Below are 27,806 nucleotides of genomic sequence, written 5' to 3'. Positions count from 1 at the left end.
CCGGACAGCTGGGTCCCCCCGTCTAAGGGGATGGGAGGGGCCCGGACGCCTGGGCCCCCCTTTAAGGAGCCGGGGGGGCACATCTCGGACTTCTGCCCCCCCCTTTAAGGAGCTGGGGGGGGGGGCACGGCCCGGACGCCTGGGCCCCCCCGTTAAGGACCCGGGGGGGGGGGGGCACATCTCGGACTTCTGCCCCCCCCCCTTTAAGGAGCTGGGGGGCGGCACGTCCCGGACGCCTGGGCCCCCCCCAAGGCTCCCCGCAGCCTGTCTCAGGGACCCCACCCCCTCCCGGGGGAGGGGGAATCCCAGCGCATCCCAGTTCACCCCAGTTGGGGACTGGTGCAAGCACAGCGGGGGGGGGGGGGGGGGTCAGGAGTCCCGGCGGTGGCAGCGGGGCAGAGGGACCCAGGCGTCCGGGCGGGAGGGGGGAGGGGGGAGGGACCCAGGCGTCCGAGCACCCTTTCCTGCTCTAACCGCCCCCCCCCCGGCTCACGGGCCAGAAATAGCTCCCGGCGTCCTGACACACGGCGGCGGGGGGGCCCAGGCGTCCGGGGGGGCCCAGGCGTCCCGGCCGGCTGCTCGCTCTGGACCTCTCCACCGGGGTGGGGGGGAGCCCAGCTGCCCCCCTCCCCCAGGGCTGGGCCCCCCAGCTGCCCCCAATTAATCACCTCGGTGCTAACGAGGCAGCTGGGCGCAATCACCCCTATTGCTGCCACCTGTGGGGCTGGGGGGAGCAGGGGGGGACACGGGGACATGGGGACATGGGGACGCGGGGACAGCCCCCCCCCGGTGTCCTCGCTGCCCCCGGCCGTGAGGGGCCGGACAGCTGCTGGGGGGGGACCCCAGACCCCCAAGTCCCCCCACCGCCGGGCCCCGGCCCCATTGCCCCCCCCAGCCCTGGCCCCCCAGGTCCCCCCAAGTCCCCCCAGGTCCTGCCAGCCCCCCAGGCCCCCCCGGCCCCCCCCGGCCGGCCGCCCCGAACCGCCTTCGCTTCCTTCCTTCCTCCTTCCCCGGAGCGGGGCTGAGCACGGGGACGGGACCCACGGCGCAGGGCCCCACGGCCTGGGGTGTCCCACGGCGCAGGGACCCACGGCGCGGGGACGGGACCCACGGCGCAGGGACCCACGGCCTGGGGTGTCCCACGGCGCAGGGACCCACGGCGCGGGGACGGGACCCACGGCGCAGGGACCCACGGCCTGGGGTGTCCCACGGCGCAGGGACCCACGGCGCGGGGACAGGACCCACGGCGCAGGGCCCCACGGCACAGGGGCCCACAGCACAGGGCTGCCCCACGGCACAATGCCCCACAGCACCGGGGTCCCAGGGGCAGGGGTGGTGCTGGGGGTCCCTGGTCTCAGCAATGGGGTGGGGGGTCCCCAAGGGGGTGTGTGGGGGGGGTCCCCAATGGGGCTGGCCGTCTATGGGGCCACGCAGCCTAGCCGGTCCCCCCGGACGCCTGGGCCCTCCCCCCGGGGCAGCAACGTCTGGCAGCTCCAGCAGGAGGGGTGGGAGCCCGGACGCCTGGGCCCTCGGTGCCGGGGGCGGGGGGAGGGGGGAGATGGAGGTGCAGGGTGCTGAGACGGGGGGGCAGGACGCCTGGGCCCTGGGCGGGTGAGGCGGGGGGGGGGCCGGGCTCCCGGACGCCTGGGTCCCCTCCCCGGCGGTGGCGGGCGCTGGGTGACACGCGCCCCGTCCGGCCTGACATCACACGCACGGCAGTTCCTTTTTCACCCCCACCCGCGCACCGAGTTCCTCCTGCCTCAGCCCCGGCGGCGGCGCGGGGGCCACCGGCCCCCAGCCCGGCCCCCCCCCCGTCATGGACCGCCGCGAGAGCAAGAGGTGGGTGCTTGGCACCTGGGACCCCCCCCGGTGCCCCCCGGCCCCCTCCTGTCCCCCGGCCCCAGCCCTGTCCCCATCCTGACCCTGGCTGTGTCCCTGTCCCCATCCTGATCCCTGTCCCCATCCCTGTCCTGGTCCCCATCCCTATCCCGGTCCTCATCCCTGTCCCCATCCCTGTCCCCATCCCTCTCCCTGTTCCCATCCCTGTCCTGGTCCCTGTCCCCATCCTGTCCCTGTTCCTGTCCTGGTCCTTGTCCCCATCCCTGTCCCACCTGGTCCTTGTCCCCATCCCTGTCCCTGTCCTGGTCCCTGTCCTGGTCCCTGTCCCCATCCTGGTCCCCTTGTCCCCATCCTCCTCCCTACCCTCCCTGGAGCCAGGCCGTGTCCCACAATGGAACCGCCTCAGGTCCCAAACTGGGCCCAGTCCGGCCCCCCAACTGGGACCAGGCTGTGCCCCCAACGGGGACCAGCTCTGCCCCCCAACTGGGACCAGTCCAGCTTCCCGGTTGGGCCCAGTCCTGCCCCCAGTGTGGGACCTGCCCAGCCCCCGTGGCCTGCCCCAGCCCCAGGGCCTCTGCCCGGACGCCTGGGCCCCCCCACCGGCTGCGGCAGGGGAACGGGGGCGGGGGGGAGCCCCGGACGCCTGGGTCCCCCTGGCTGCGTCAGGGGACGGGGGCGGAGGGCAGCCCCGGACGCCTGGGTCCCCCCAGCTGCGTCAGGGGACGGGGGCGGAGGGCAGCCCCGGACGCCTGGGTCCCTCCCTGGAGGCCTCGGAGCCGCTGCCCCGGAAGAGCGTTGGGCAAGAGGGGCCGGGAGGGGAAGTGCCGCCGCCGGGGCCGGGGGCCGGAGACGCCCCGGACGCCTGGGTCCCCGCGGGCGGCAGGGCCCGGGGCGCAGCGCGGGGAGCGCCCGGACGCCTGGGTCCCTGTGTTGCAGGAAGCCCCGGGGCGAGGGTCCCGGGCCGGGGGGGGCCCAGGCGCGGCGGCCCTGCCGGCGGCGCATGACCTGCCCGACGCCGCGCGAGATCAGCCAGGCCATGGCCAGCGCGGGGCTGGGCGAGCTGCCGCAGGCCTGCAGCCTCGACCAGCTCCTCGAGCAGTGTCTCGACGCCTTCGGTGAGGGGGGGACGGGGCGCCGGCAGCGCGAAAGCGTGACCCCCCACCCCGCCCCCCCAGGCACAGCATCCCCTGGGCACAGCATCCCCCTGGCACAGCATCCCTGGGGTACTGCATCCCCCGGCACAGCATCCCTAGGGTACCACATCCCTGGGTACCACATCCTCTTGGGCACAGCATCCCCCTGGGTACCGCATCCCTGGGGTACCCCATCCCCGGGGTACCGCATCCCTCGGGTACCGCATCCCTCGGGTACACCATCCCCGGGGTACCGCATCTCCCTGGGCACAGCATCACCTTGGGCACAGCATCTCCCCAGGGTACCACATCCCCGGGGTACCACATCCCCTTGGTACCATGTTTCCATGGCTACCACATCCCCTGGGTACCACATCCCCTGAGTACCACATCTCCATGGCTACCACATCCCCTGGGTACCACATCCCTCTGGCTACCACGTCCCCTGGGTACCACGTCCCCTGGGTACCACGTCCCCCCCCGGCACAGCGTCCCTCCTAGGCGCAGCATCCCTTGGGTTCCCCGTCCCTTGGGTACCGCATCCTTTGGGACCTGCATCCCCGGGGTACCACGTCCCCCTGGGAACAGCATCCCCTGGGACCCCCAGCCCTCGGGGACCCCCCATCCCCTGGGACCCCCCATTCCTGAGGGACCCCCATCCCTGGGTGCCCCATCCCTCAGGGACCCCCATCCTCTGGGACCACATCCCTCGGGGACCCCCATCCCTTGAGGATCCCCATCCCCTGGGACCTCCATCTCTCGGGGACCCCCATCCCCTGGGACCCCCCATCCCTGGGATCCCCCCCTCCCTCGGGGCCCCCCATGCCTCAGGGACCTCCATCTCTCGGGGACCCCCATCCCCTGGGACCTCCATCTCTCGGGGACCCCCCATCCCCTGGGACCCCCCATCCCTCGGGGCCCCCCTATCCCTTGGGGACCTCCATCTCTCGGGGACCCCCATCCCCTGGGACCCCCCATCCCTGGGATCCCCCCCTCCCTCGGGGCCCCCCATGCCTCGGGGACCCCCCCGTCACCGCCGCCGCGTCGCCCGCAGACCTGGACGGGCGCCTGCGCCGCGGCGAGTACACGGTGGACATGACGCTGACGGTGCACAGCTGGGTGGTGCCCTCGGCCGAGCTGGCGCGCCGCCTCCTCGCCATATATCCTGCCCGGACGCCTGGGCCCCGGGGGGGCTGGGGGGCTGGGTCCCCGGCGGGGTGGGGGGGCCGGACGCCTGGGTCCCTGCACGCGAGGACCCTTAACTCGGAGCCACCTACCAGGAGGCCTCCCGGGCCGGGCAGGAGGAGAGGGCGCTGCGCGTCTGCCTCTTCGTCCGGTGAGGGCCTGGCCCGCGGCCCCTGCCCGTGTCCCATGTCCCCGGCCCGTGTCCCCCAGCCCCTGCCCCGGCCCGTGTCCCCGGCCTGTGTCCCCTGTCCCCCAGCCCCTGCCTGGCATCCCCATCCTGCGTCCCGTGTCCCCCATGTGATGCCCCCCATCCCAGGTCCCCATCCTGCGAGTGCCACCCTCCATCCCGGGTCCCCATCTGCATCCCGGGTCCCCGTCCCACATGTGCCACCCTCCATCCCAGGTCCCCTGTCTGCATCCCAGGTCTCCGTCCCCTGTGTGCCACTCTCCATCCCGAGTCCCCCGTCCGCATCCCAGGTCCCCATCTGCATCCCAGGTCCCCGTCCCGCGTGCACTGTCCTCCATCCCGGATCCCCTGTTTTGCACGGTGTCCCCTGCCCCATGTCCCCTCCCTGTGTTCCCTCCCTGCGTCCCCTCCCCGCGTCCCCTGCCCATGTCCTCCCGCCCTGTGTCCCCTGCCCACGTCCCCTGCCCATGTCCCCTCCCTGTGTCCCCTCCCCGCGTACCCTGCCCGCGTCCCCTGCCCCGTGTCCCCTTCCCGCATCCCCTGCCCAGGTCCCCTGCCCCATGTCCCCTGCCCGTTTCCTCTCCCCATGTCCTCTCACCCCGTGTCCCCTCTCTGTGTCCCCTGCCCATGTCCCCTCCCCGTGTCCTTCCGCCCCGTGTCCCCTGCCCATGTCCCCTGCCCGTGTCCCCTGCCTGCGTCCCCTGCCCATGTCCCCTGCCCACGTCCCCTGCCCATGTCCCCTGCCCGTGTCCCCTCCCGGTGTCCCCTGCCGCGTCCCCTGCCCGTGCCCGGGTGACGCCGGGGCGGCGGGCGCAGGCACTGGGTCACCCACTACCCCGAGGCCTTTCGGCTGGAGCCGGCGCTGGAGGAGGCGGTGGGCGAGCTGCGGCGGGCGGCGCTGCACGAGGGACGCGAGGGCCACGGCCGCCTGCTCGACACCCGCCCCGCGTAAGGGCACCGCGGGGGGGCACGGGGGGGGCACGGGGGGCATGGGGGGGTGCACGAGGGACGCGAGGGCCACGGCCGCCTGCTCGACACCCGCCCCGCGTAAGGGCACCGTGGGGGGGCACGGGGGGGGCACGGGGGGCATGGGGGGGTGCACGAGGGACGCGAGGGCCACGGCCGCCTGCTCGACACCCGCCCCGCGTAAGGGCACCGTGGGGGGGCACGGGGGGGGCACGGGGGGCATGGGGGGGTGCACGAGGGACGCGAGGGCCACGGCCGCCTGCTCGACACCCGCCCCGCGTAAGGGCACCGTGGGGGGGGGCACGGGGGGTGCACGGGGGGCAGGAGCATGGGTGCATGGGGGGCACGAGTGCGGGGACACGGGGGGGGTATGGGGGCACAAGCATGGGTGCACGAGGGGCACAAGCGTGGGTGCACGGGGAGCACGAGCACAGGAGCATGGGGGGGCACGAGTGTGGGTGCATGGGGGGCACGAGCTTGGGGGTACGGGGGCCACGATTGTGGGTGCACGGGGGCACAAGTGTGGGTGCATGAGGGCACAAGCGTGGGTGCACAAGGGCCACAAGTGTGGGTGCGTGGGGGCACAAGCGTGGGTGCACGAGCACGGGTGCGTGGGGGCCACAACTGTGGGTGCACGGGGGCACAAGTGTGGGTGCACTGGGTGCACGAGCATGGATGCACGAGGGCCACAACTGTGGGTGCATGGGGACACGAGCAGGCCACGCACAGAGGCTGTGCGTGTGCAAAAGCCGATTGTGCAGAGGGGCTGTGTATGGGCGTGTGAGCAGGCCGTGCACGGAGGCTGTGCGAGTGCAAAAGCCAACTGCGTACAGGGGCTGTGCACACGCGTGTGCGCAGGCCGTGCACAGGGGCTGCACGTGTGCATGGGCCGTGCACGGGGGCTGCTCGCACGCGTGCGCAAGGCCTGCACGGGCTGTGCACGCGCAGGGGCGGCGCGGGGGGGGGGCGGCGGCCGCGCCCGGTGGCTGTGCACGCGCGTGTGCGCAGGGTGTGCGGGCGGCTGAGCCCGCCGCGGCCCCGGCGGCCCGGCGCGCCGGGCGGCAGCCCCAAGCGCAAGCTCTCGCTGCTCTTCGACCACCTGGACGCGGCGGAGCTGGCCGAGCACCTGAGCTGCCTCGAGCACCGCGCCTTCTGCCGCCTCTCGGTGAGCCGCGCGCCGGGGCCCCACGGGTGCACGGGGCGGCGGGGGCACGCGCGGGTGCAACGCACGGGTGCGGAGGGCGGTGTGGCACACGAGCGCCGTGCAAGGCACAGACGGGTGCTGCAAGGCCGGGCAGCGCGTGGAGGGGTGCCGTGGGGTGCACAGAGGGGTGTTGTGGGTGCATTTAAGGGCGCTGTGCATGCACTTATGGGTGCTGCGGGTGCATTTCTGGGTGCTGCAGATGCATTTATGGGTGCCGTGGGTGCATTTAGGGGTGCACGTGAGCTGGGAGCACAGGTGCTGCAGGGTTGTGGGGTGCATGAGTGGGTGCTGCGGGTGCATTTAGGGGTGCTGTGGGTGCACTGTGGGTGCATTTAGGGGTGCTATGGGTGCATTTAGGGGTGCTGTGGGTGCACAGAGGGGTGCCGCAGGGCTGTGGGGTGCAGTGGGGTGCCCTGACATGTGCTGTGGGTGCATCTGTGGGTGCTGTGGGTGCACTGAGGGGTCCCACAGTGCACGGGTGGGTGCTGTGGGTGCATTTGTGGGTGCTGTGGGTGCACTAAGGGGTCCCTTGGTGCATTTCTGGGTGCTGTGGGTGCATTTGTGGGTGCTGCGGGTGCATTTCTGGGTGCTGCGGGTGCACTAAGGGGTCCCACAGTGCACGGGTGGGTGCTGCGGGTGCATTTGTGGGTGCTGCGGGTGCACTAAGGGGTCCCGCGGTGCATTTCTGGGTGCTGCGGGTGCATTTGTGGGTGCTGTGGGTGCACTGAGGGGTCCCACGGTGCATTTGTGGGTGCTGCGGGTGCATTTGTGGGTGCTGCGGGTGCAGCGGGGGGTCCCGCGGTGCATTTGTGGGTGCTGCGGGTGCATTTGTGGGTGCTGCGGGTGCACTAAGGGGTCCCGTGGTGCATTTCTGGGTGCAGTGGGTGCAGCGGGGGGTGCCGCGGTGCAGGGGCGGGTGCATTTGTGGGTGCCGCGGGGCCGGGGGGGCCCGGCGGGGGCTGACGGCTGCCGCCAGGGCCAGGACTGCCGGCGCTACGTGCAGCGGGGGGGCGCGCAGGGCAGCCCGGCGCTGGAGCGGGCCGTGGCCCTCTGCAACGGCGTCTGCCAGTGGGTGCAGCTGATGGTGCTGAGCCGCCCCACGGCCCCGCAGCGCGCCGAGGTCGTCGCCAAGCTCACCCGCCTCACCCAGGTGCGCCGCGCCGCCCGCCGGGGCCGGGCCGGGGGCCTGCCAGGGGCACGGGGGGCACAGGGACGTGCAAGGGGCACGGGGTGTGCAAGGGGCACCGGGACATGCAAGGGGCACAGGGTGTGCAGGGGACATGGGGGGCACAGGGACGTGCAAGGGGCACGGGGTGTGCAAGGGGCACCGGGACATGCAAGGGGCACAGGGCGTGCAGGGGACATGGGGGGCACAGGGACGTGCAAGGGACATGGGGTGTGCAAGGGGCACCGGGACGTGCAAGGGGCACAGGGGGCACAGGGATGTGCAAGGGGCATGGGGTGTGCAGGGGCTTTGGGGTGTGCAAGGGGCACAGGGCGTGCAAGGGGCACAGGGGGCACAGGGATGTGTAGGGGCTTCGGAGTGTGCAAGGGGCTTCAGGGCGTGCAAGGGGCTTTGGGGCGTGCAGGGGGCCTGGAGACGTGCAAGGGGCACAGGGGACACAAGGGGAACGGGGCTGTGCAAGGGGCAGGGGGGACACGGGACGTGTGAGGGGCACAGAGGACGTGCAAGGGGCCTGACGTGTGCAAGGGGTTCGGGGCGTGCAAGGGGAAAGGGGGCACGGGGACACGCGGGAGCACAGGGTGTGCAAGGGGGATGGGGAGGTGCGCGGTGCACGGGGGGGCCGGGGGTCCCGGCTCACCCGGACGCCTGGGCCCGGCCGCAGAAGCTGCGGGAGCTGCAGAACTTCAACACGCTGATGGCGGTGGTGGGGGGGCTCTGCCACAGCTCCATCTCCCGCCTCAAGGACACCCAGGCCCTGCTGCCCCCCGAGGTGGCCAAGGTGGGGCTGGGGGCACTGGGGGCACTGGGGGCACTGGGAGGCCGGCGGACGGGTCCTGGGGGGCACTGGGAGAGACCGAGAGGCCCTGGAGGGTACCGGGAGGGACTGGGAGAGCGTTGGAAGGGGCTAGAGGGGGTGCTGGGGGTTACTGGGATGAACTGGGAGACTCGGGGATGCATGGGGGGCACTGGGGTGTCCTGGGAGCACTGGGATGCACTGGGGGAACTGGGATATATGGGGAGCACTGGGATGCACTGGGGGTTGCATGGGGGCACTGGGCCATGCTGGGAGCACTGGGCTGCCTGAGCTACACAAGGCTGCATGGGGGGCACTGGGGGCACTGGGCTGCATGGGGGGCACTGAGGTGTGCTGGGAGCACTGGGCTGCATGGGCTGCACTGGGGGCACTGGGCTGCATGGCAGGGGGAACTGAGATGTGCTGGGAGCACTGGGCTGCACTGGGATGCGTGGGGCTGCACTGGGAGCACTGGGTGCACTGGGTGGTGTGCGGGGCTGCGCGGTGCTGGGACGTAGCAGGGCTGCATTGGGACCACTGGGAGCACTGGGACGACCGGGCGCACTGGGCGCATGGGGCTGCACTGGGCGCCCTGGGCACCGGGCGTGACGCAGCGGGGCGGCACTGGGAGCACTGGGTGCACTGGGCGCACTGGGCAGCGGGCGTGACGCAGCGGGGCTGCACTGGAAGCACTGGGCGCGCGGGGCGGCGGGCGTGACGCAGCGGGGCGGCACTGGGCGCACTGGGTGCACTGGGCAGCGGGCGTGACGCAGCGGAGCTGCACTGGGAGCACTGGGCAGTGGGCGTGACGCAGCGGGGCGGCACTGGGAGCACTGGGAGCACTGGGTGCACTGGGCGTGCGGTGCCGTGATGCAGCGGGGCGGCACTGGGCGCACTGGGAGCACTGGGCAGCGGGCGTGACGCAGTGGGGCTGCACTGGGCACACTGGGCGCACTGGGCAGCGGGCGTGACGCAGCGGGGCGGCACTGGGAGCACCGGGCAGCGGGCGTGACGCAGCGGGGCGGCACTGGCCGCACTGGGCAGCGGGCGTGACGCAGCGGGGCGGCACTGGGAGCACTGGGCGCACTGGGCGCACGGTGCCGCGATGCAGCGGGGCGGCACTGGGCGCACTGGGCAGCGGGCGTGACGCAGCGGGGCGGCACTGGGCGCACTGGGCGCAGCGGGCGTGACGCAGCGGGGCGGCACTGGGAGCACTGGGCGCACCGGGCAGCGGGCGTGACACAGCGGGGCTGCACTGGGAGCACTGGGCAGCGGGCGTGACGCAGCGGGGCGGCACTGGGCGCACTGGGCGCACCGGGCAGCGGGCGTGACGCAGCGGAGCTGCACTGGGAGCACTGGGCAGCGGGCGTGACGCAGCGGGGCGGCACTGGGAGCACTGGGCGCACCGGGCAGCGGGCGTGACACAGCGGGGCTGCACTGGGAGCACTGGGCAGCGGGCGTGACGCAGCGGGGCGGCACTGGGCGCACTGGGCGCACTGGGCAGCGGGCGTGACGCAGCGGGGCGGCCCGGGCGCAGGCGCTGGGGGCCATGGCGGAGCTGGTGTCGGCGCGGGGCAACTTCGGGGCGTACCGGCGGGCCTTCGGCGCCTGCCGCGGCTTCCGCCTGCCGCTGCTGGCCGTGCACCTCAAGGACCTGGCGGCGCTGGACGCGGCGCTGCCCGGACGCCTGCCCGGCGGCCGCCTCAACCTGCCCAAGCTGCACGGCCTCTACCAGCACGCGCTGGACCTGCGGGCGCTGCAGCGCCTGGCCCCCCCCTTCCGCGCCGACCCCCACCTCCTCCGCCTGCTCGCCGTGAGTGGGCCGGGGCGGGGGCGTGCATGCAGTGGGCGGTGGGTAGCATGCGAGGGAGCGTGCAAGGGATGGGTGTGCAAGGGGTGGGTGTGCAAGGGGCAGGGGGCTGCATGCAGGGGGCTGTGCAAGTGGCAGGGCTGTGCATGCAATGGGCAGCGGGTTGCGTGCAAGGGAGCGTGCAAGGATGGGGTGTGCACGGGGCAGGGGGCTACATGCAGGGGGCTGTGCAAGTGGCAGGGCTGTGCATGCAATGGGCAGCGGGTTGCGTGCAAGGGAGTGTGCAAGGATGGGTGTGCAAGGGGCCAGGGCATGCACACAAGGGGCATGGGGCTGTATGCAAGGGGGTGTGCAAGGGATGGGTGTGCAATGGGCAGGGGGCTGCGTGCAGGGGAGTGTGTGAGGGGTGGGTGTGCAAGGGGCAGGGCTGTGCATGCAAGGGAGCGTGCGAGGGATGCGCGTGCACTGCGCAGCGGTGTGCATGCAGGGGCACGTGTGAGGGCTGGGTGTGCAAGGGCTGGGTGTGCAGGGGCAGGGCCGTGCGAGCCCCCGTGCGAGCCCCGTCCCCCCCCAGCTCTCCCTCGACCTCTTCTACACGGAGGAGGAGCTGTACGAGCTGTCGCACGCGCGGGAGCCGCGGTGCCCCAGGGCCCTGGTGAGCGGGGGGGGGGGGGCGCCGGGGGGGGGGGCGGGGGGCACCGGGACCCCCCCGCTGACGCTGCCCCCCGCAGCCCCCCGCGCCCGGCAAGGCCCCCGCCGAGAGCGCCTGGGCCCCCGCCACCCCCCCGCGCCCCGCCGCCGGCCACCACGTGCCGCAGACGCTGGAGGTGAGTGTGCAAGAGCGGGCACCGGGGCGGGCGGGACTGGCGTGCAAGGGGGTATGTGCACAACCAGCGTGCAAGAGGGCACGTGCAGAGCTGGTGTGCAAAGCTGCATGCACAACCAGCGTGCAAGGGGTGTGCACACAGCCAGCGTGCAAAGGGACATGCACCAGTGTGCAAGGGGGGGTGCACAGCCAGCGTGCCCAGTGTGCAAAGGGGCCCATGCACGGCGAGCGTGCAGCGGGGCACGTGCACGACGGGAGCCCAAGCTGAGGGCCGTCGTGCAACGGTGCCGGGGGGGTGTTGCACACACGCGTGCCCCCGCCCGCAGTCCGTGTTCCCACCCCCCGACGCGGAGCGGCGCGGCCACGTCTCCGGCGACGACCTGGCGAAGGCGGCGGCCGAGCAGGACGGGTGAGCGCCGGACGCCGGGGCCCCGCAGAGGCGGGGGGGGGGGGCGGGGGGGGGCCCGGACGCCTGGGCCCCGCTGACGGCGCCCCGCAGCGAGGGGCCCTTCCCGCACCCCGAGGCGGCCTCGTGCCCGGCGCGCGCCGACGCCAACGCCGCCTTCGCCAAGCTCGGCCGCTCGCACGACTTCCGCCAGGCCACGTTCAAGAAGCCCACGTTCTGCCAGGCGTGCAACGGCTTCGTGAGTGCCCCCCCGCCCCTTGCACGCCCCCCCGGCCCCTTGCACACCCCCCGCTCCTCGCGCCCCCCCGCTCACGCTGCCCCCTCTCTCCCCAGCTCTGGGGCGTCTCCAAGCAGGGCTACCGCTGCCGGGGTAAGTGTGCAAGGGCTCCCCACGTGTGCAAGGTGCCCCACACGTGCAAGCCATCCCTGTGCGTGCAAGGTGCACCTGCACGTGCAAGACTCCCTGGGCGTGTAAGGGCCCCACTGCACGTGCAAGGTGCCCCCCACCTGCAAGCCATCCCCATGTGTGCAAGGTGCACCTGCACGTGCAAGGCATCCCCGTGCGTGCAAGGTGCACCTGCACGTGCAAGGCTCCCCACGTGTGCAAGGTGCCCCTGGGTGTGCAAAGTGCCTCCTGCACGTGCAAAGCACCCCGTGCGCGTGCTGGGGCCCCCCTGTGCATGCAAGGCCCCCCACGTGCGAGGCCCCCGCGCGTGCGAGGCCCCCCCGTGCGTGCAAGGCCCCCCCCCGCCCCCCAGGCTGCGGGACCAGCTGCCACAAGCAGTGCCGGGAGCTGGCGGAGGCCGAGTGCAGGAGCCGCTTCCCCGCGGGGGGGCCGCCCGCCCCCCACCCCAGCTCAGGTGAGCCCCCCCCGGCCCCCGGCCCCCCCCCCGGCGCCCCCCGCCCTGCTCAACCCCCTCCCGCGCAGGCGACAGCGAGGATGAGGAGGAAGAGGAGGAGGAGGAGGGGGAGGAAGAGGTCTTCGCCGAGGGCGGCAGCCCCCGGGCAGCCCGCCGCGACGCCGGGACCCAGACGGAGCCGCCGGCACCCGCCGGCACCGCCGCGCTGCTGGCACAGCTGGCGCAGCTGCGGGAGGTGAGCGCCCCGGCCCTCGTGCGAGACCCGCGTGCCATGTGCGAGGCCCTCGTGCAAGGCCTGTGGACTACGTGCAAGGCCCTCGTGCAAGGCCCTGGTGCCACGTGCAAGGTCCTTGTGCAAGGCCCTGGTGCCACGTGCAAGGTCCTCGTGCGAGGTCCATGGACCATGTGCAAGGTCCATGGACCATGTGCAAGGCCCTCATGCAAGGCCCTCGTGCAAGACCCTTGTGCCACGTGTGAGGCCCTCGTGCAAGGCCCTTGTGGCACGTACAAGGCCCTCGTGCAAGGCCCGTGGACCACGTGCAAGGCCCTTGTACAAGACCCTTGTGCCATGTGCGATGCCCTCGTACGAGGCCCATGGACCATGTGCGAGGCCCTCGTGCAAGGCCCACAGACCATGTGCAAGGCCCTCGTGCAAGACCCTGGCACCACGTGCGAGGCCCTCGTGCGAGACCCCGGGCAACTCGCAGGGGCCGCGTAAAAGGCCCTTGTTCAAGGCCCTCGTGCGAGGTCGCTGTGCCACGTGCAAGGCCCGTGCGTAAAACGCACCCCCCTGTGCAGCACCCGTTTGGGACCCTCGTGCCACGTGCGAGGCCGTATGTGGGTCCCCCGTGCGAGGCCCTCGTGCGAGGCCCCCTGAGAAGCCCCTGTTGCACGGCCCTCGGACAAGGCCCCCGTGCTGCGTGCAAGGCCTCGTGCAAGGCCCCGTGCGAGGCCCCCGTGCCACACGCGAGCTCCCCGTGCAAGGCCCCCGTGCCGCGTGCAAGGCCCCCGTGCAAGGCCCCGTGCAAGGCCCCGTGCCGCGTGCAAGGCCGTCGTGCAAGGCCCCGCGCGAGCCCCCCGCGCTGACGCTGACGCCGCTGCCCCCCTTCGCAGGAGCGCGACCGGCTGCTGGAGGAGAACCGGCGGCTGCGGCCGGCGGCGGGGGGGGCCGCGGGGGGGGCGGCGGCGCTGCCCCCGCTCCTGGGGGCCCTGCGCCTGCAGCCCGGCCCCGGCGCCCCCCCCGAATAAAGGGGTCCCCCCCCACCACCGCCTCCGGCTCCTGCTGCCCCGGACGCCTGGGCCCGCGCCGACACGCTCGCACGAGGACAGCTTGGTGGGGGGGGGGACACATTTTAATGTCACAGCTGGGTAAATCTGCCCCCCCCCCCCAAAGAGGGGGCCCAGGTGTCCGGCCCACCTCCACCGCCGGCTCCGGGAGGGGCCCAGGCGTCCGGGAAGGAGGGGGGGGCTCAGCGCCGCTTCCGCCGGCCCCGGGGGGGGCGGCTGCCCCCCTGCCGCCGCGGCTCCCAGGGGCGCATGGGGGGCTCCAGCTCCCCGGGGCGGCCCCCCCGGTCCGGCACCGGCCCCATCATCACCTGGGGGGGGACAATACGGGGGGGTTGTTAGGGACCAGCCCCTCCCCCAAACCCAAGCCCCCCCCAATCCCAGTGACACCCCCGCAACCCCCTCCCAAAACCAGGGATCCACCCCCAAAACTGCCCCCCCTGGGAACAGCCCCCCCGTCAGCCCTGCCGGGGGGGGGGGCCACGGGCACCAGGGCCCTGGGGCTGTTGGGGAGATTTGTGGGGGGTCTGGGGGGGGTCATAGAGGCTTTGGGGGGTTCACAGAGGTTTGGGGGCCCCAGGGGAGTCTTGGGGGGGGGGTCTGGGGATGATTGAGGTCCTTGGGGTGCCCCAAGGGGGGGCCCAGGGTCCCTGGGGGAATTTGGGAGGGCACGTGGGATTTGGGGGGGTCTGGAGACATTTGGGGTCCCTGGGGGGGGCCAAGGTAGTTTTGGAGGGGGCCAGGGAGTCCTGGGGACCCCAGTGGGGGCCCGGGGGGGTTGGGGGGCCCATAGGGGCTCAAGAGGGAGCTGGGGGGGGGAGTTAGGAGGGATCTGGGGAGAATCGGGGGGGCCCAGGGGGGTCTGGGGGACCCTTGGTGGGGGTTTGGGGGGGGTCTGGGAAGGTTTGGGGTCACTGGGGGGGTTGGCAGGGTCCCAGGTGGGTACTGGGGGTCTAGGGGGGGTCTGGGAAGGTTTGGGGTCGCTGGAGGGGTTGGTGGGGTCCCAGGTGGATACTGGGGGGCCGGGGGGGTACTGGGGGGCCAGGGGACCCCGGGGGGGGCGGCGGTACCTGGTTGAGGGCGCAGGGGGTGCGGGTGGTGCCGGCGCTGGTGGGGGCCAGGCGCGACGCGTCCTGCCGGGCTGCCAGGACGTGGGGCAGCCCCGGGGGGGGGCGGGCGGCCGCCTGCCGCAGCCGGGCCAGCGCCCCCCACACCGCCGCCGCCTCGCTGGCCTGGGGCACCGCGTCACCCGGGGCCCAGGCGTCCGGGCGGACCCCCCCCAGACCAGCCCATAACCCCCCCCCCCATCACCCAGGAGTCCTGGAAAACTCCCCCTCCAAACCAGCCCATACACCCCCCCCCAGGACCCCCACATCACCCAGGGCCCAGGCGTCCGGGCAGACACCCCCCCAGGACCCCCACATCACCCAGGGGCCCAGGTGTCCTGGCACCCCACCCTCCACACCCTGACCCAAGCCAGACCCCCCCCCAAGCCCCCAGACCCCCCACCCCAGCCCATGGGGTCCCAGGGGTCCAGCCTGCGGGGGGCCCAGGCGTCCGGGCAGCCCCCAGCCCCCCCAGCAGGGTCCCAGGGGTCCAGCCCACGGGGGGCCCAGGCGTCCGGGCAGCCCCCAGCCCCCCCCATGGAGTCCCAGGGGTCCAGCCCACAGGGGGCCCAGGCATCCGGGCAGCCCCCAGCCCCCCCCATGGGGTCCCACGGTCCCAGCATGCAGGGGGCCCAGGCGTCCGGGCAGCTCCCAGTCCCCCCATGGGGTCCCAGGGGTCCAGCCCGCGGGGGGCCCAGGCGTCCGGGCAGCCCCCAGCCCCCCCCATGGGGTCCCAGGGGTCCAGCCCGCGGGGTGCCCAGGCATCCGGGCAGCCCCCAGCCCCCCCAGTGGGGTCCCAGGGATCCCAGCCCACGGGGGGCCCAGGCATCCGGCCCGGGGCCCCGCCCCCTACCTTGGCCCCCGCGGCCCCCAGGAAGGAGGCCAGCGTCACCTCGCAGCGCGTCACCATCACCCGCCGGCGACACTCGTACTCGGCGCCCAGCGCCGCCGCCAGCCGCCCCAGCACCTCCTGCGCAGAGCGGCGGCTGGGGCCCAGGCGTCCGGGACGCAGCCCCCACCCCCCCCAGACCCCGCGGCCGGGGGGGCCCAGGCATCTAGGACGCAGCCCCCACCTCACCCAAACCCCATGGCCAGAGGGGGCCCAGGCATCCGGGACGCAGCCCCCACCCCCCCCAGACCCCACAGCCAGGGGGGCCCAGGCGTCCGGGACGCAGCCCCCACCCCCCCCAGACCCCACAGCCAGGGGGGCCCAGGCGTCCGGGACGCAGCCCCCACCCCCACCAGACCCCATGGCCAGAGGGGGCCCAGGCGTCCGGGACGCAGCCCCCACCCCCACCCAGATCCCGCGGCCAGAGGGGGCCCAGGTGTCCGGGACGCAGCCCCCACCCCCCCCAGACCCCGCGGCCGGGGGGGCCCAGGCGTCCGGCCCCACCTACCCACTGCCGGGGGGTCAGTGGTGTCCGCAGGAGGGGGGCCAGGGAGGGCGAGTCAGGGGGCAGCTGGGACAGGACCGATGTCACCTGCGAGGGGGGGTGATGTCACCTGGGGGGTTCCGTGTCCCCAGGGCGGGGGGGGAGGGGACATGACCGGTGTCACCCGGGGAAGGGGGACGACGCGCGCTCACCTTGGCCACGATGTCCCCCAGGGGGTCGCCGGGGCCGGGGGGGGGCAGCGCCAGGGCCCCCCGGATCAGGGCCAGCTCGCGGCACGCGGCCTCGCGCTGCAGGGCCTCCGCCTCGGCGTCACCTGCGCCCGCACGGCCTCAGCCCCGGACGCCGGGGCCCCCCGGACGCCAGGGCCCCCCACGTGCACCCCCCCGCCCCCCTGCAACTCCCCCGGCCCCGCTCACCGGGAAGGGGGGTGTCGGGGTCCCCCTGGACGTCGGGGTCCCCGAGGCAAGCGCAGCCCCCCCCGACTGCCGGGGCCACCTCACTCGGGGGGGCCCTGGGGGGAGGGGGTCAGGGAGCCCCCACATCCCCCTAACCCCCCCCGTACGGCCCTACAACCCCCATAACCCCTCGGGCACCCCATAAGCCCCCTAAAACACCCTCACAGCCCCCTATAACCTCCCCTAACCCCCCTCCAGGCCCCTATAACCCCCCTACCCCCCCTAGGCCCCCTAACCCCCCCCAATAACCTCTTAAGATCCCCTATAGTCCCCCAGGCACCCCACAGCCCCCCCCAGGCACCCCATAATCTCCATATAGCCTTCTCAGGGCCCTTATATCCCCCCCAGGCTCCCTATAACCCCATCGAAAAACCCCATAACCCCCATATAACCCCATAACCCACCCAGGCCCCCTATAGCCCCTCATGACCCCCCCCTATAACCTGTTTAGGATCCTTATAACTCTTTCCAGGTCTCCTATAATCCCCTTACATCCCCCTCCTGGTTCCCTATAGCCCCTCATAGCCCCCATATAGTCCCCAAGCCCCCTATAACTCCCTCCAGGCTTCGTATAGCACCTCATAACCCCCCTGTAACCCACCCAGAGCCCCTATAGCCCCTCATAACCCCCTATAACCTGCCCAGGACCCCTAAAACTCCCTCCAGGCCCCCTATAGCCCCTCATAATCCCCTATAAACCCCCTATAACCTGTCCAGGCCCCCTATAGCCCCTCATAATCCCCTATATTCCCCTCCAGGCCCCCTATAGCCCCTTATAGCCCCTCATAACCCCCCTATAATCCCCTCCTATCCCCCCTATAAGCCACTCAAGATCCCTATAACCCTCCTCCAGGCCCCCTATAGCCCCTCATACCCTCCCATAGCCCCCTCGTATCCACCTATAACCCGCCCAGGGCCCCTATAACCCGCCCAGGGCCCCTATAGCCCCCCACAGCCGCCCCCCGGCCCCCCTCACCCCTCCTCAGCCCCAGGCTCCCCCATGCACGCCTTCCCCTCACTGCGCCTGCGCGGGCGGGCCCCGCCCCTGCCCCGCTCCGATTGGCTCCCGCCGGGAGGGCGAGCCTTCCTCCGACCCAATGGGCGCCGCGCCAATCAGGGCTTTGCTTTCGGTATCACCGCCCGCCCACCTCCACTTCCGCCTCCTCCGCCAGCCAATCAGACCGAGCCTTTCGCCTCGGGGCCGCGCCCCCGCCGCTGAGCACCGCCCCCCGCCGCCAGCGCCCGCCTCGCCGAGACGGCCGGCCAATCAGCGCGCCCCGCGGGCCTTCTCACCCGCGCCCCCGCCAATCAGGGAGCAGGGCCCGGGCGGGGGCGGGGCGGAAGCAGGGCCCGGGCGCTGCTGACGGTCGCTGCGGTTTAATGACGACGCACGGCGGGGGGGGCGGGTGTTTATCCCCCCCCCCCGTCATTAAAACCCGCGTTAATTACACAGGCAGGACGGCGGCGAGGGGCCCGGCCGCGGCCCCAGAGCCGATAAACAACCGGGCCGGGGGGGAGGGGCCCCGGCGCCCGGTGAATAAATTAACATAAATTAATTCCGTGGATAAATAAATGGGGGGGGGCTGAGCCCCCCGCTCGGTGCGCGTGGGGGGCGGGGGCCCGGGTGGATCCGTGTTGTGGCGGTGGGGGGATCCCGGGGGGATCCGTGGGGCACCGGGGGTCCCGTGTGGGTCCGTGTTGCGGCGGTGGGGAGATCCCGTGTGGGTCCGTGTTGCGGTGGTGAGAGATCCCGTGTGGGTCCGTGTTGCCGTGGTGAGAGATCCCGTGTGGGTCCGTGTGGTGGTGGCAGGAGGATCCCATGTGGCGGTGGGGGATCCCATGTGGCTCCGTGTTGTAGCGGTGGGATCCCGTGTGGGTCTGTGCAGCAGTGGGGGGATCCCGTGTGGGTCCATGTGGCACCAGGGGATCCCGTGTGGGTCCATGTGGCAGCAGCAGGATCCCATGTGCATCCAAGCGGTGGCAGGGGGATCCCATGCTGATGCCATGTGGTCCTGGTGGCACCAGGGGATCCCATGTGGGTCCATGTAGCGGTGGTGGAGGGATCCCGTGTGGGTCCATGTGGCACCAGGGGATCCCATGTGGGTCCGTGTGGCAGCAGCAGGATCCCGTGTGGGTCCGTGTTGCGGCAGGGGGATCCCATGCTGATGCCATGTGGTCCTGGTGGCACCAGGGGATCCCGTGTGGCAGCGGCAGAGAGATCCAATGCGCATCCATGTGGTGGCAGCAGGATCCTGTACGGGTCCGTGTCGCGGCAGGGGGATCCTGTGCCGATACCATGTGGTCCTGGTGGCAGTAGGGAATCCCGTGTGGGTCCATGCGGCACCAGGGGATCCCGTGTGGGTCCATGTAGCAACGGCAGGGAGATCCCACGTGCATCCGTCTTGCGGCAGGGGGATCCCGTGTGGCGGCAGGGGGATCCTGTGCTGATGCCGTGTTGTCCTGGTGGCACCAGGGGATCCCACGTGGGTCCATGTAGCAATGGCAGGGAGATCCCGTGTGGGTCACGCGTACAGGGTCCGTGCGCTGCCGTGTGACCCGCGTCCACGTGTGCCGGTGCCGCAGGGACCTTCTGCCGGTGTCACACGGGGTCCGTGCGCCACCAGGGTCCCCGTGCCAGCACCCGCCGGTGCCGCATCCTGTCCGTGCAATGTCGGGGACCCCGTGCCACCATCCGCCGGTGTCACACAAGGAGTCCGTGCAATGTCGGGGACCCCGTGCCACCATCTGCCAGTGCCCCACAGCACCCGTGCGACGTCGGGGTCCCCGTACCGCTGTCCCACCGCCTCACGCGGCGCCTGTGCACACTGGGGTCCTGGTGCCGTCACACGCCGGTGCCACGAGGAGCCCGGGCCCCACCAGCGTCCCCATGCCGCTGTCCCCGATGTCACGCGGCGTCTGTGCACCACACGGGTCCCCGTGCCGGTGCGCACCGGTGCCGCGATGAGTCCGCGTGCTGCCAGGGCGCCGATGTGCACCGGTGCCCCACGCTGTCCCTGCACCACCGGGGTCCCTGTGCCAACGTGCACCGGTGCCGCACGCCGTCCGTGTGCCACCGTGGTCCCTGATGTGCACCGGTGCCCCACGCTGTCCCTGCACCACCGGGGTCCCTGTGCCAACGTGCACCGGTGCCCCACGCCGTCTGTGCACCATCGTGGTCCTCGATGTGCACCAGCACCCCACACCGTCCACGCACCGCCGTGGTCCCTGATGCGCGCTGGTGCCCCACACCGTCCATGTGCCACCGTGGTCCCTGGCGTGCACCGGTGCCCCACGCCGTCCGTGCAGCACCGCGGTCCCCGGCGTGCACCAGCACCCCACGCTGTCCGTGCACCGCCGCGGTCCCCGGCGTGCACCAGCACCCCACACCGTCCGTGCAGCACCGCGGTCCCCGGCGTGCACCGGCGGCCCAGGGGGTCCGTGCGCCGGCGGCCCGGGGGGGTGGGCGCGCGGCGGCGGCGGCGGCGGGGGGGCTGGCTCACCGCACGGCCTTGTGCCTGCCGCCGCAGCAGCCGCAGTGGCCGCCGCACCAGTGGCAGGCGCGCAGCGGCAGGTAGCAGCAGAGGCAGGGCACCAGCAGCGCCAGGGCGGCCAGTGCCAGCCAGCGGGCGCAGCAGTGCGGGTGCCCCCGGTCGCAGGAGCAGGGCGCCGAGAAGTCGCCCTCGGCGTCCGACATGCAGTGGTAGAGGAGGCTCTCGGCGCACCAGAGGCAGCTCAGGCGGCGCACGCAGCGGCCCGCCGGGTCCGGCGCGTCCCGGCACTGCCCGCGCCCGTTCTCCTCCCGGCTGAAGACGTCCCGGCAGTAGACGCAGCGCGACGGCGCCTCGGCCGCGCCGTGGATGCGGCACGACGGCGAGCCCTTGGCGGCCTCGGCGGCCTTCTCGAAGCGCACGCGGGCCGTCGCCGAGGCCATCGTGGCCGTGCTGCCGCCCCGGCCGGCCGCCCCGGCGCGCCGGTAGTCCTCGTAGCCCCGCGCGGCCCCCGGCTCCTTGCAGGGCGGCAGCGTCTCCAGCTCCTCGGCCTCCTGCAGCGGCAGCGCCTGCGCCCCGGCCCCCGGCGTCACCGGCGGCCACTGCCCCCCGGCAGGACCCCCCCCGGGGACCCCCCCAGCGGGACCCCCCCAATGGGACCCCCCGAACCGGCACCCCCCAATGGGACCCCCCTGTGGGACCACCCCGAACCGGCACCCCCCAATGGGACCCCCCTGCAGGACCCCCCGACTGGTACCCCCCAATAGGACCCCCTCAATGGGACCCCCCCTGCGGGACCCCCCAACTGGCATCCCCCAATAGGACCCCCCCAATGGGACCCCCTCAATGGGACCCCCCGACTGGGACCCCCCCCAATGGGACCCCCTGACTGGCATCCCCTCATGGGACCCCCCCAATGGGACCCCCCCCAATGGGACCCCCTGACTGGCACCCTCCAATGGGACCCCCCAACCGGGAGCTCCCAACCAGCGACCCCCAACCAGGACACCCCAAATGGGGACCCCTCCTCCCAATGGGGACACTGCCCCCCAAGACCAGTGACCCCTGAACAGGACCCCCCCACACCAGGAACCTCCCAACTGGGACCCCCCGCTGGGATCCTCCCAATTGGGGTCCCAAATCAGGACCCCAAACTGGGACTGGGACCCCAGTCCTGGATTCTGGGATCCCAAACCAGGACCCTGAACTGGGACCTGGCACCCAAACTGGGACCCCAAACTTGACCCTGAACTGGGACCTCAAACCAGGACCCCAAACCGAATTGGGACCCCAAACTGGAACCTGGCACCCAAACCAGGACCTCAAGCTGGGACCTTGAAACCAAACTGGGACCTCGAAACCGAGCTGGGACCCCGAACCAGGACCCCGAGCTGGGACCTCGAAACCAGACCGAGACCCCCAAGGGGGACCGGTCCCCCCGGCGCGGTGCCCACCTGCGCGGCTGGCAGGCTGCCGGCCCCCGGGGCCGTGCCGAAGCCGAAGGCCTCGGCGGCGGGCGCCCGGCCGTAGCCGCTGGCCGAGGACTCGCTGGTGACGATGGTGACGAGGGCGGGCAGCATCTCCGGGCGGGCGGCGGGGCGGGCGGCGGGGGCGCGGGGGGACGCGCAGGGGGACGCCGGCGGCGGGCACGGGGACGCCGGAGGGGACGCGCCGGCCGGCTCCGGTGCCGAGCCCCGGCTCAGCGCCGCCGCGTCCCCTGCGTCCCCTGCCGAGGAGCACGACGAGGAGGAGGAGGAGGAAGAGGATGGGGAGCCTGCGGGGGGGAGAAGGGCAGGGTGAGATGGGGAGGCCGTGGGGACACAGAGCCCCGCGCCTGGGGACACCGGGAAAAGGGGGTCTGGGGGCCCCCAGGCGTGACAGGGTCCCCGGGATTCCCAGGTCCCTCCATGCCCCACCATGTCCCCAGGAGCCCCAGGTCCCTCCATGCCCCATGGTGTCCCTGTGCCCCACAGTGTCCCCATGCATCCCGGTGTCCCCGGGATCCCCAGGTCCCTCCATGCCCCATGGTGTCCCCGTGCACCCCACTGTCCCCATGCACCCCAATGTCCCTGTGCCCCACATTGTCCCCATGCATCCTGGCATCACCAGGTCCTCCCATGCCCCACGGTGTCCCCATGCACCCTGGTATCCTCGTGCTCCCCAGGTCCCCCCCTGCCCCACGGTGTCCCCTGGTGTCCCCCTGCCCCACGGTGTCCCCATGCACCCCGGTATCCCCACGCTCCCCCTGTCATCACATCCACCCTGATGTCCCCACGCACCCGGGTCCCCCAAGCGCCCCAGCTCCAGCCAGAGCACCCAGGGCGGTGGGAGGGAGCAGGGGCTCCCCGCAGCTCCCCGGTGTCCCCCCGCCCGCGCCCACCTGCGGCCAGCGCTTCCAGGGCGCCCTGCACGCCCCTCTCGAAGGCCGCGGCGTCCGCGGGGCTCTGGAAGGTGAGGCCGAACTTGCTCTCGCCGACTTTCCAGTGGTGGAAGATGGGGTTCACCTTGTTGTACACCAGGTCCCGCTTCACCGCGCACTCCAGGATGGGCTGGGGGGGGCGGGGGGACGCGCTGGCACCCTCTCCCCAGCACCCCGGCCCCGGCACCTTGGTCCCTGGCACCCCAGCCCCTCTGCACCCCGTCCCCCTGCACCCTGACCCCCAAGCACAGCCCCGTCCCCTGCACCTCGTCCCCCTGCACCCTGACCCCCAAGCACAGCTCCAGTCCTTGCACCCCGTCCCGCCAGCATAGACCCCGTCCCCAGCGCCCTGTCCCCCAAGCATAGCCCTGGTCCCTTGCATCCTGCCCCCCTGTCCCCCATCCCTCTGCATAGCCCCTGGCCCCCTGCACCCTGTCCCCACAGCACAGCCCTCGTCCCCAGCACCCTGCCCCCCTGTCCCCCATCCCTCTGCATAGCCCCTGGCCCCCTGCACCCTGTCCCCCCGTCCCCCTGCACCCCGACCCCCAGCACAGCCCCGTCCCCAGCACCCTGTCCCCCTGTCCCCCGTCCCTCTGCACAGCCCCCGTCCCCCTGCACCGTGTCCCCCCGTCCCCCAGCACCCTGACCCCCAGCACAGCCCTGGTCCCTTGCACCCTGTCCCCCTGCACCCTGACCCCCAGCACAGCCCCGTCCCCAGCACCCGGTCCCCAAACACCCCCCGTCCCCCGCGCCCCGTCCCGTCGCCCCCGCGGCCCCCCCGGGCCCCCGCTCACGGTCTGGTCCCGCAGGCGCTCCCCGCAGATGAGGTACTGCCGGTGCCGGGCGCCGTCCTCGGCCCGCCGGGCCTTGGTGACCGTGACGTGGCTCAGGCCCCCGCCGCCCATCGGCACCCAGCCCCCGCTAGAGTCGTCTCGGGTCATCACCACGGCTCGCACCCGAAGCATGTACCTGGGGGGGCCCGGGGGGGGGCAAGGCCGCCGTCACGGGGCGGCCGTCGCGGGGTGGGCGCCCACGCGGCCCCCGGCCCCCGGCCTGGCGGCGTGGGGCTGGCGGCAGCACCGCCGACCCCCCACGGGTTCCCCGCCTCGGGGGGGTGACACGGCACCCGGGGGGGCCCCGCGCCAGGCCCCACCGCCAGCGCCAGGCCTCGCCGCCCCGGCCGCCGCCCCCCGTGCCGAACCGGGCCCCGACCCAGGCGTCCGGCTCCGGGCACCGGGGCCCAGCGCGGGGGCTCGGGCCCAGGCGTCCCGGTGGCCCCCCCAGGCGGCCCGGTGGCCCCCCGCGCGCGCGCCCCGGCTCCGTGACATCACCACGCGTTGCCATGGCAAACGGCGGTGTGCTGGGGAGGGGAGGGGAGGCAGGGTGGCGGGGGGAGCAGAGACCCCCCCCCCCGGGGTGGGGGGCCCCTCTGCACCCCCCCGCGCCCCCCCAGGCCCGGGCTGGGGGAGAGGGGCCCGGCCCGCGCCCCTCCCCGCAGCCCTCAATGGGGCCGGGATTTTTGTGAATGGGGAGGGGGGGGCACGTGACCCGGGGCTTTGTCCCTGCCATAAACAACGGGGTGGGGGAGGGGGGCACGGCGGGGGGGGCGGCAGGGCCAGGCCCCCTTCGCCCCCCCCTCACCCCCTCTTCTGCCCCCCGCCCCCCCCGGGGGGCGCGCGGCCCGGCTCCCCCTCCGCCCCCCGGTTTTATGAATGGCTCCGGACGCTCATTCACAAACACGGCGCGTGCCCCGGGAGGGGGGCGAGGGGCACGGCGGGGGGGGGGGCGCGTTCATTCATAGAAAAACCCACCCTCTCCGCCCCGCGCGCCCCCGGCCCCAGCGGGGGGTGGGGAGAAGGCAGCCGGGGCCCCCCCACCTGGAAAAGGGGGTCCCCCCCTCGGAATAGCGGGGCCCCCCCGGGGAAGGGGTCCACGGGGAGCCCACGCCGCGGGGGGGCAGTCGGCCCCCCCCGTCCTCGGGGAATAGGGGGTCTCGGGGGGAAAATGGGGCGTCCCCCCCGGAAAGGGGTTGTCCACGCGGAAAAGGGGGGGTCCCCGCCGAAAAGGGGGGCCGCGGCGCGCCCGGCCGGGGATGGGGGGGCCGCGGGGACCCCCCCCACCGAGGAAACGGGGCGCCCCCCGCAACAAGGGGGGTCTCCGTGGGAAAAGGGGGTCCCGGCGCGCCCGGGCCCAGCATGGGGGGGCAGCGGACCCCCCCGGAAAATACGGGGGTGCCCCCCGGAGAAAACGGGTGCCCCCCGCCCGGCGCCCCCCCCCCCCCCAGCACGGACGGGTCCCTCCCTCGGGGAAGCGGGTCCCCCCCCCCGGGGAAAGAGGGTGCGCCCCGGCCGCGCGGCCCCCCCGGCCCCCCCCGCGCCCGGTCCCCCCCCCGGCCCGGTGCCCCCCCCGGCCCCACTGACCACGGCGGCGGCGGGCGAGGCTGGGCAGAGCCGGCGGAGCCCGAGCCGAGCTGCAACCGGCGGCGCCGCGCTCCCGCCTGGTCCTAATGCCCCGGTGCGGCGGGGGGGGCCGGGGAGGCGGCGGGGGGGGCCCCGGGAAGGAGACGGGGGGGAGACGGGAGCGCTGCCCCCCCCGCCGCCGCCGCCGCCGCCTCCTCCGCCGCCGCCGCCTCCCCCGGTGCGGCGGCCGCCGGACGCCTGGGTCCCTCCGCCCCGGCGCGCCCCGGCGGGGGGGGGAGCGGCGGGGGGGGCACGTTCCGCCCCCCCCCAACCGCGGCCGTTGCGGCCGTTCCCAGGCGCGGCTGCCCGCGGAGGGGCCGCGGGTGAGTGCGGGGGGCCGGGGGGAGCGGGGGTGGGGGGCGATGGCGGTGCGGGGGGGCAATGGGGGGCCGGGGAGCCGGGGGGGGCATTGGGGTGCAGGGGGGAGAAGGGCTGGGGGGGCACTCGGGGTGTGGGGTGGGGAATGGGGGTGCGGGGCAGCAATGGGGGTGCAGGGGACTAAGGGGACGTGGGGGGGCACTGGGGGTGCAGGAGATGCAGGGGGTCAAGGGGGTGAACTGGGCTGGGGGGGTCCCGGCCGGGTTAGGGGGTGCAGGGGACCGGGGAGGCAAAGCGACTCGGGGGCCAAGGGGGGCTGTGGGACTGGGGGGGGGCACAGGGGGCCGGGGGGGCCAGGGGCCACGAGGGTGCAGAGGAGCAGGGAGGGGGAAGGGGGCTGGGGGCATTAAGGGGGTGCTGGGACCAGAGGGGAAGGGGGGTGGTTGGGGGGGGGCACCACCCTGTGCCTCAGTTTCCCCTTGCTGAGCATCCCCCTCCCCACCAGCGCCATGGGAGCAGGGGGGGGGGGGCGGAAGGGGAAGCCGGGCTGCCCCCTCGCAGCAGGGCGGCCCAACCCCTATACGAGACACTAGAGAATCCCCTCGCCCCAGGGGCTGCAGGCAGTTACCCACCCCCCGCGCTCAGCCCCCCCCGCGCGCCGCCGCGGAGATGGGCAACGCGCAGTCGGAGACGGCACCGGGCTTCGCCGGGGCCGAGCCCAAACCCTTCGCCAGCCCCGGGGGGCCGCCGGCCCTGGCAGGGGGCCTCCGCCAGCCCTTCGCGCCGCCGCCGTCATCGTCACCGCCGCGGGCGGCCGCCGAGCCCGGCGAGGGCAGCTGCCCGGCGTCGCCGTCGCCGTCCCCGGGGGCCGAGTGGGGCGGCACGGGGGGGCCGAGCGCGGCGGCCTGGAGCCCGCGGGCGCTGGGGGAGCCCGGCCGGCGGCGCTGGAAGAAGGTGCTGCCCCGCGGCCGCAGCCGCGGCCGGGCCGCCCCGGGCCCCCCCGGCACCCGCAACCCCGCGGCGCCCGCCTGGAGCTGGGGGACGGTCGCCCAGGAGGTCTCCAGCGTCCTCGGCCAGCTGGCCATCGAGCCGCGCCAGGGGCAGCCCATCGTCACGGCCTCGGGGCGCCGGGACGAGCCGCCGGCGCCCGGGGGCCTCTGCCAGCCGCAGCCGGAGGCTGCCAGCGCCCGGGAGGAGCCGCTCGGCCGCCTGGGCCCAGCGGCGCTGGAGGGACCGCGGGAGCTCGAGGTGCCGGTGCCACCCACTCCGTCACCCGCCGAGGCGGCCCGCGTCCTCGACGGCCTCGGCTCCGTCAGCGCCCAGCCGCCGCGGGCGCCCACGCCGTACGCGCCGCGCCGGTGCCTCGCCGTGCACCAGGGCCTCGAGCCGGCCGCCCCCGGCAGCCCCCGCGCCGAGGAGAAGCCCCCGGGGGAGCAGGGGGTCCGGCCGCCGCTGCCGTTCCACTTCGAGGGCGAGACGATGACGAGGGCGCCCGCCGCGGCGTCGTGCCCCCCGCCGCCCCGCGGGGACGGGGACCCCGGCGGCGAAACCCCGGCAGAGCCTGGGCAGCCCCCCGAGGCGCCGCGGCCAGCGGCCCCCCGGCCCCGGGTGCCCTGCCGGGCCCTGGCGCGGGCCAAGGCCAAGCGGGTGGGTGCCAAGGCCAAGGCCCTGCCGCAGCCCGGCCCCGTGTCACCGCCGCCGCCACCGGAGCAGCCCCCCGCCGCCACGGCCAAGCCCATGGGGCAGAAGTGCCGGGCGCCGCGGCGGGGGAAGGAGCCGCCGGCCGCCGAGGACAAGCCACCGGAGGGGACGGTGGAGGCGGTGGCGGAGGCCCCCCCGGCCCCCGCGTCCCGCTGGCCCCCCTTCGAGGTGGGGGCCTCCTGCCCGCGCCGCTGCCACTGCAAGCACCAGCACCCCCGCAAGCTGCCCAGGAACGTCAGCGCCTGGTGAGCGGCGCCGGGACCCCCCCGGGCCGAAGCGGGGGCCGCGAAACGGCGGCTCCGGCACGGAAAGGGGGAGGCCGGAGCGCGGGGGGAGCCTGCTGCAGACCCCCCCCCGCTCAGCCGCGGCTCTCCCGCAGGCTGGCCCCCGCCGCCAACCACCTGGCCGAGCCGCCCTGGGTCTCCACCGCCATCCTGGCCGGCTCCCTGGTCGCCGGCACCGAGTTCCTGCTGGACGCCTACACCGGGGGGGGCGGAGAGGAGGACTGACCCCCCCCCCCGAGCCCCCCACCATTAAACCCCGTCGCTCAGCTCCGCTGCAAACCAGCTCCTTCACTGGAGGAAGGAGCAGGGGGGTGGGCAAAGCCGGGGGGCCGCAGCCCCGCGCCGAGGCAGCGGGGTTGGAGGTGCATGGGGGGGCCCAGAGCACCCACGTTTGCCCGAGGGAGCCCCAAAACCACCGCAGCTCCCCCCCCTTCCCCTGCGCTCCCTCCCTCCCCGGGGAAGACGGGCGGGTGCCCCACAGATGCGGCCGGGAAGAGCCCGGG

The 27,806-nt window shown here is 74.2% G+C and overlaps 3 protein-coding genes across 4 annotated transcripts; 1 reads left to right on the top strand and 2 right to left on the bottom strand.

Moving 5' to 3' along the window:
* The first annotated feature begins 1,744 nt into the window (after positions 1-1,744).
* On the top strand, positions 1,745-13,658 carry RASGRP4 (RAS guanyl releasing protein 4). Of its 2 annotated transcripts, XM_064503031.1 has the most exons (17): positions 1,745-1,839; positions 2,776-2,954; positions 4,027-4,132; positions 4,246-4,308; positions 5,161-5,292; positions 6,319-6,475; positions 7,491-7,664; positions 8,362-8,478; positions 10,031-10,306; positions 10,878-10,958; positions 11,035-11,130; positions 11,456-11,538; positions 11,629-11,773; positions 11,869-11,905; positions 12,294-12,395; positions 12,464-12,630; positions 13,509-13,658. In XM_064503031.1, exons 1-17 carry the CDS (start codon positions 1,817-1,819, stop codon positions 13,641-13,643), a joined length of 2,073 nt encoding a protein of 690 aa, XP_064359101.1. In that variant the 5' UTR covers positions 1,745-1,816; the 3' UTR covers positions 13,644-13,658. The 2 variants fall into 2 exon arrangements, with proteins under 2 accessions (XP_064359101.1, XP_064359102.1); XM_064503032.1 differs by lacking the exon at positions 8,362-8,478.
* Positions 13,659-13,729: 71 nt separating this feature from the next.
* FAM98C (family with sequence similarity 98 member C) lies at positions 13,730-17,691 on the bottom strand. The gene is made up of 7 exons (XM_064502990.1): positions 17,611-17,691; positions 16,596-16,690; positions 16,371-16,492; positions 16,183-16,266; positions 15,639-15,755; positions 14,750-14,911; positions 13,730-13,990 (listed from the first exon to the last, which is right to left on the bottom strand). The coding sequence occupies exons 1-7, from the start codon at positions 17,634-17,636 to the stop codon at positions 13,865-13,867; spliced, it is 732 nt and encodes a 243-aa protein (XP_064359060.1). The 5' UTR covers positions 17,637-17,691; the 3' UTR covers positions 13,730-13,864.
* A 2,328-nt stretch (positions 17,692-20,019) lies between these two features.
* Positions 20,020-25,228, bottom strand: SPRED3 (sprouty related EVH1 domain containing 3). Its single transcript, XM_064502989.1, has 5 exons — positions 24,962-25,228; positions 23,336-23,510; positions 22,503-22,671; positions 21,577-21,896; positions 20,020-20,691 (listed from the first exon to the last, which is right to left on the bottom strand). The coding sequence occupies exons 2-5, from the start codon at positions 23,504-23,506 to the stop codon at positions 20,131-20,133; spliced, it is 1,221 nt and encodes a 406-aa protein (XP_064359059.1). The 5' UTR covers positions 23,507-23,510; positions 24,962-25,228; the 3' UTR covers positions 20,020-20,130.
* Between the last annotated feature and the right edge of the window lie 2,578 nt (positions 25,229-27,806).

This window comes from Dromaius novaehollandiae, chromosome 34 (genome assembly GCF_036370855.1).
Source record: "Dromaius novaehollandiae isolate bDroNov1 chromosome 34, bDroNov1.hap1, whole genome shotgun sequence".
In the NCBI taxonomy this organism is placed as follows: Eukaryota; Metazoa; Chordata; class Aves; order Casuariiformes; family Dromaiidae; genus Dromaius; species Dromaius novaehollandiae.
This window is presented reverse-complemented; position numbering and strand designations above follow the sequence as displayed.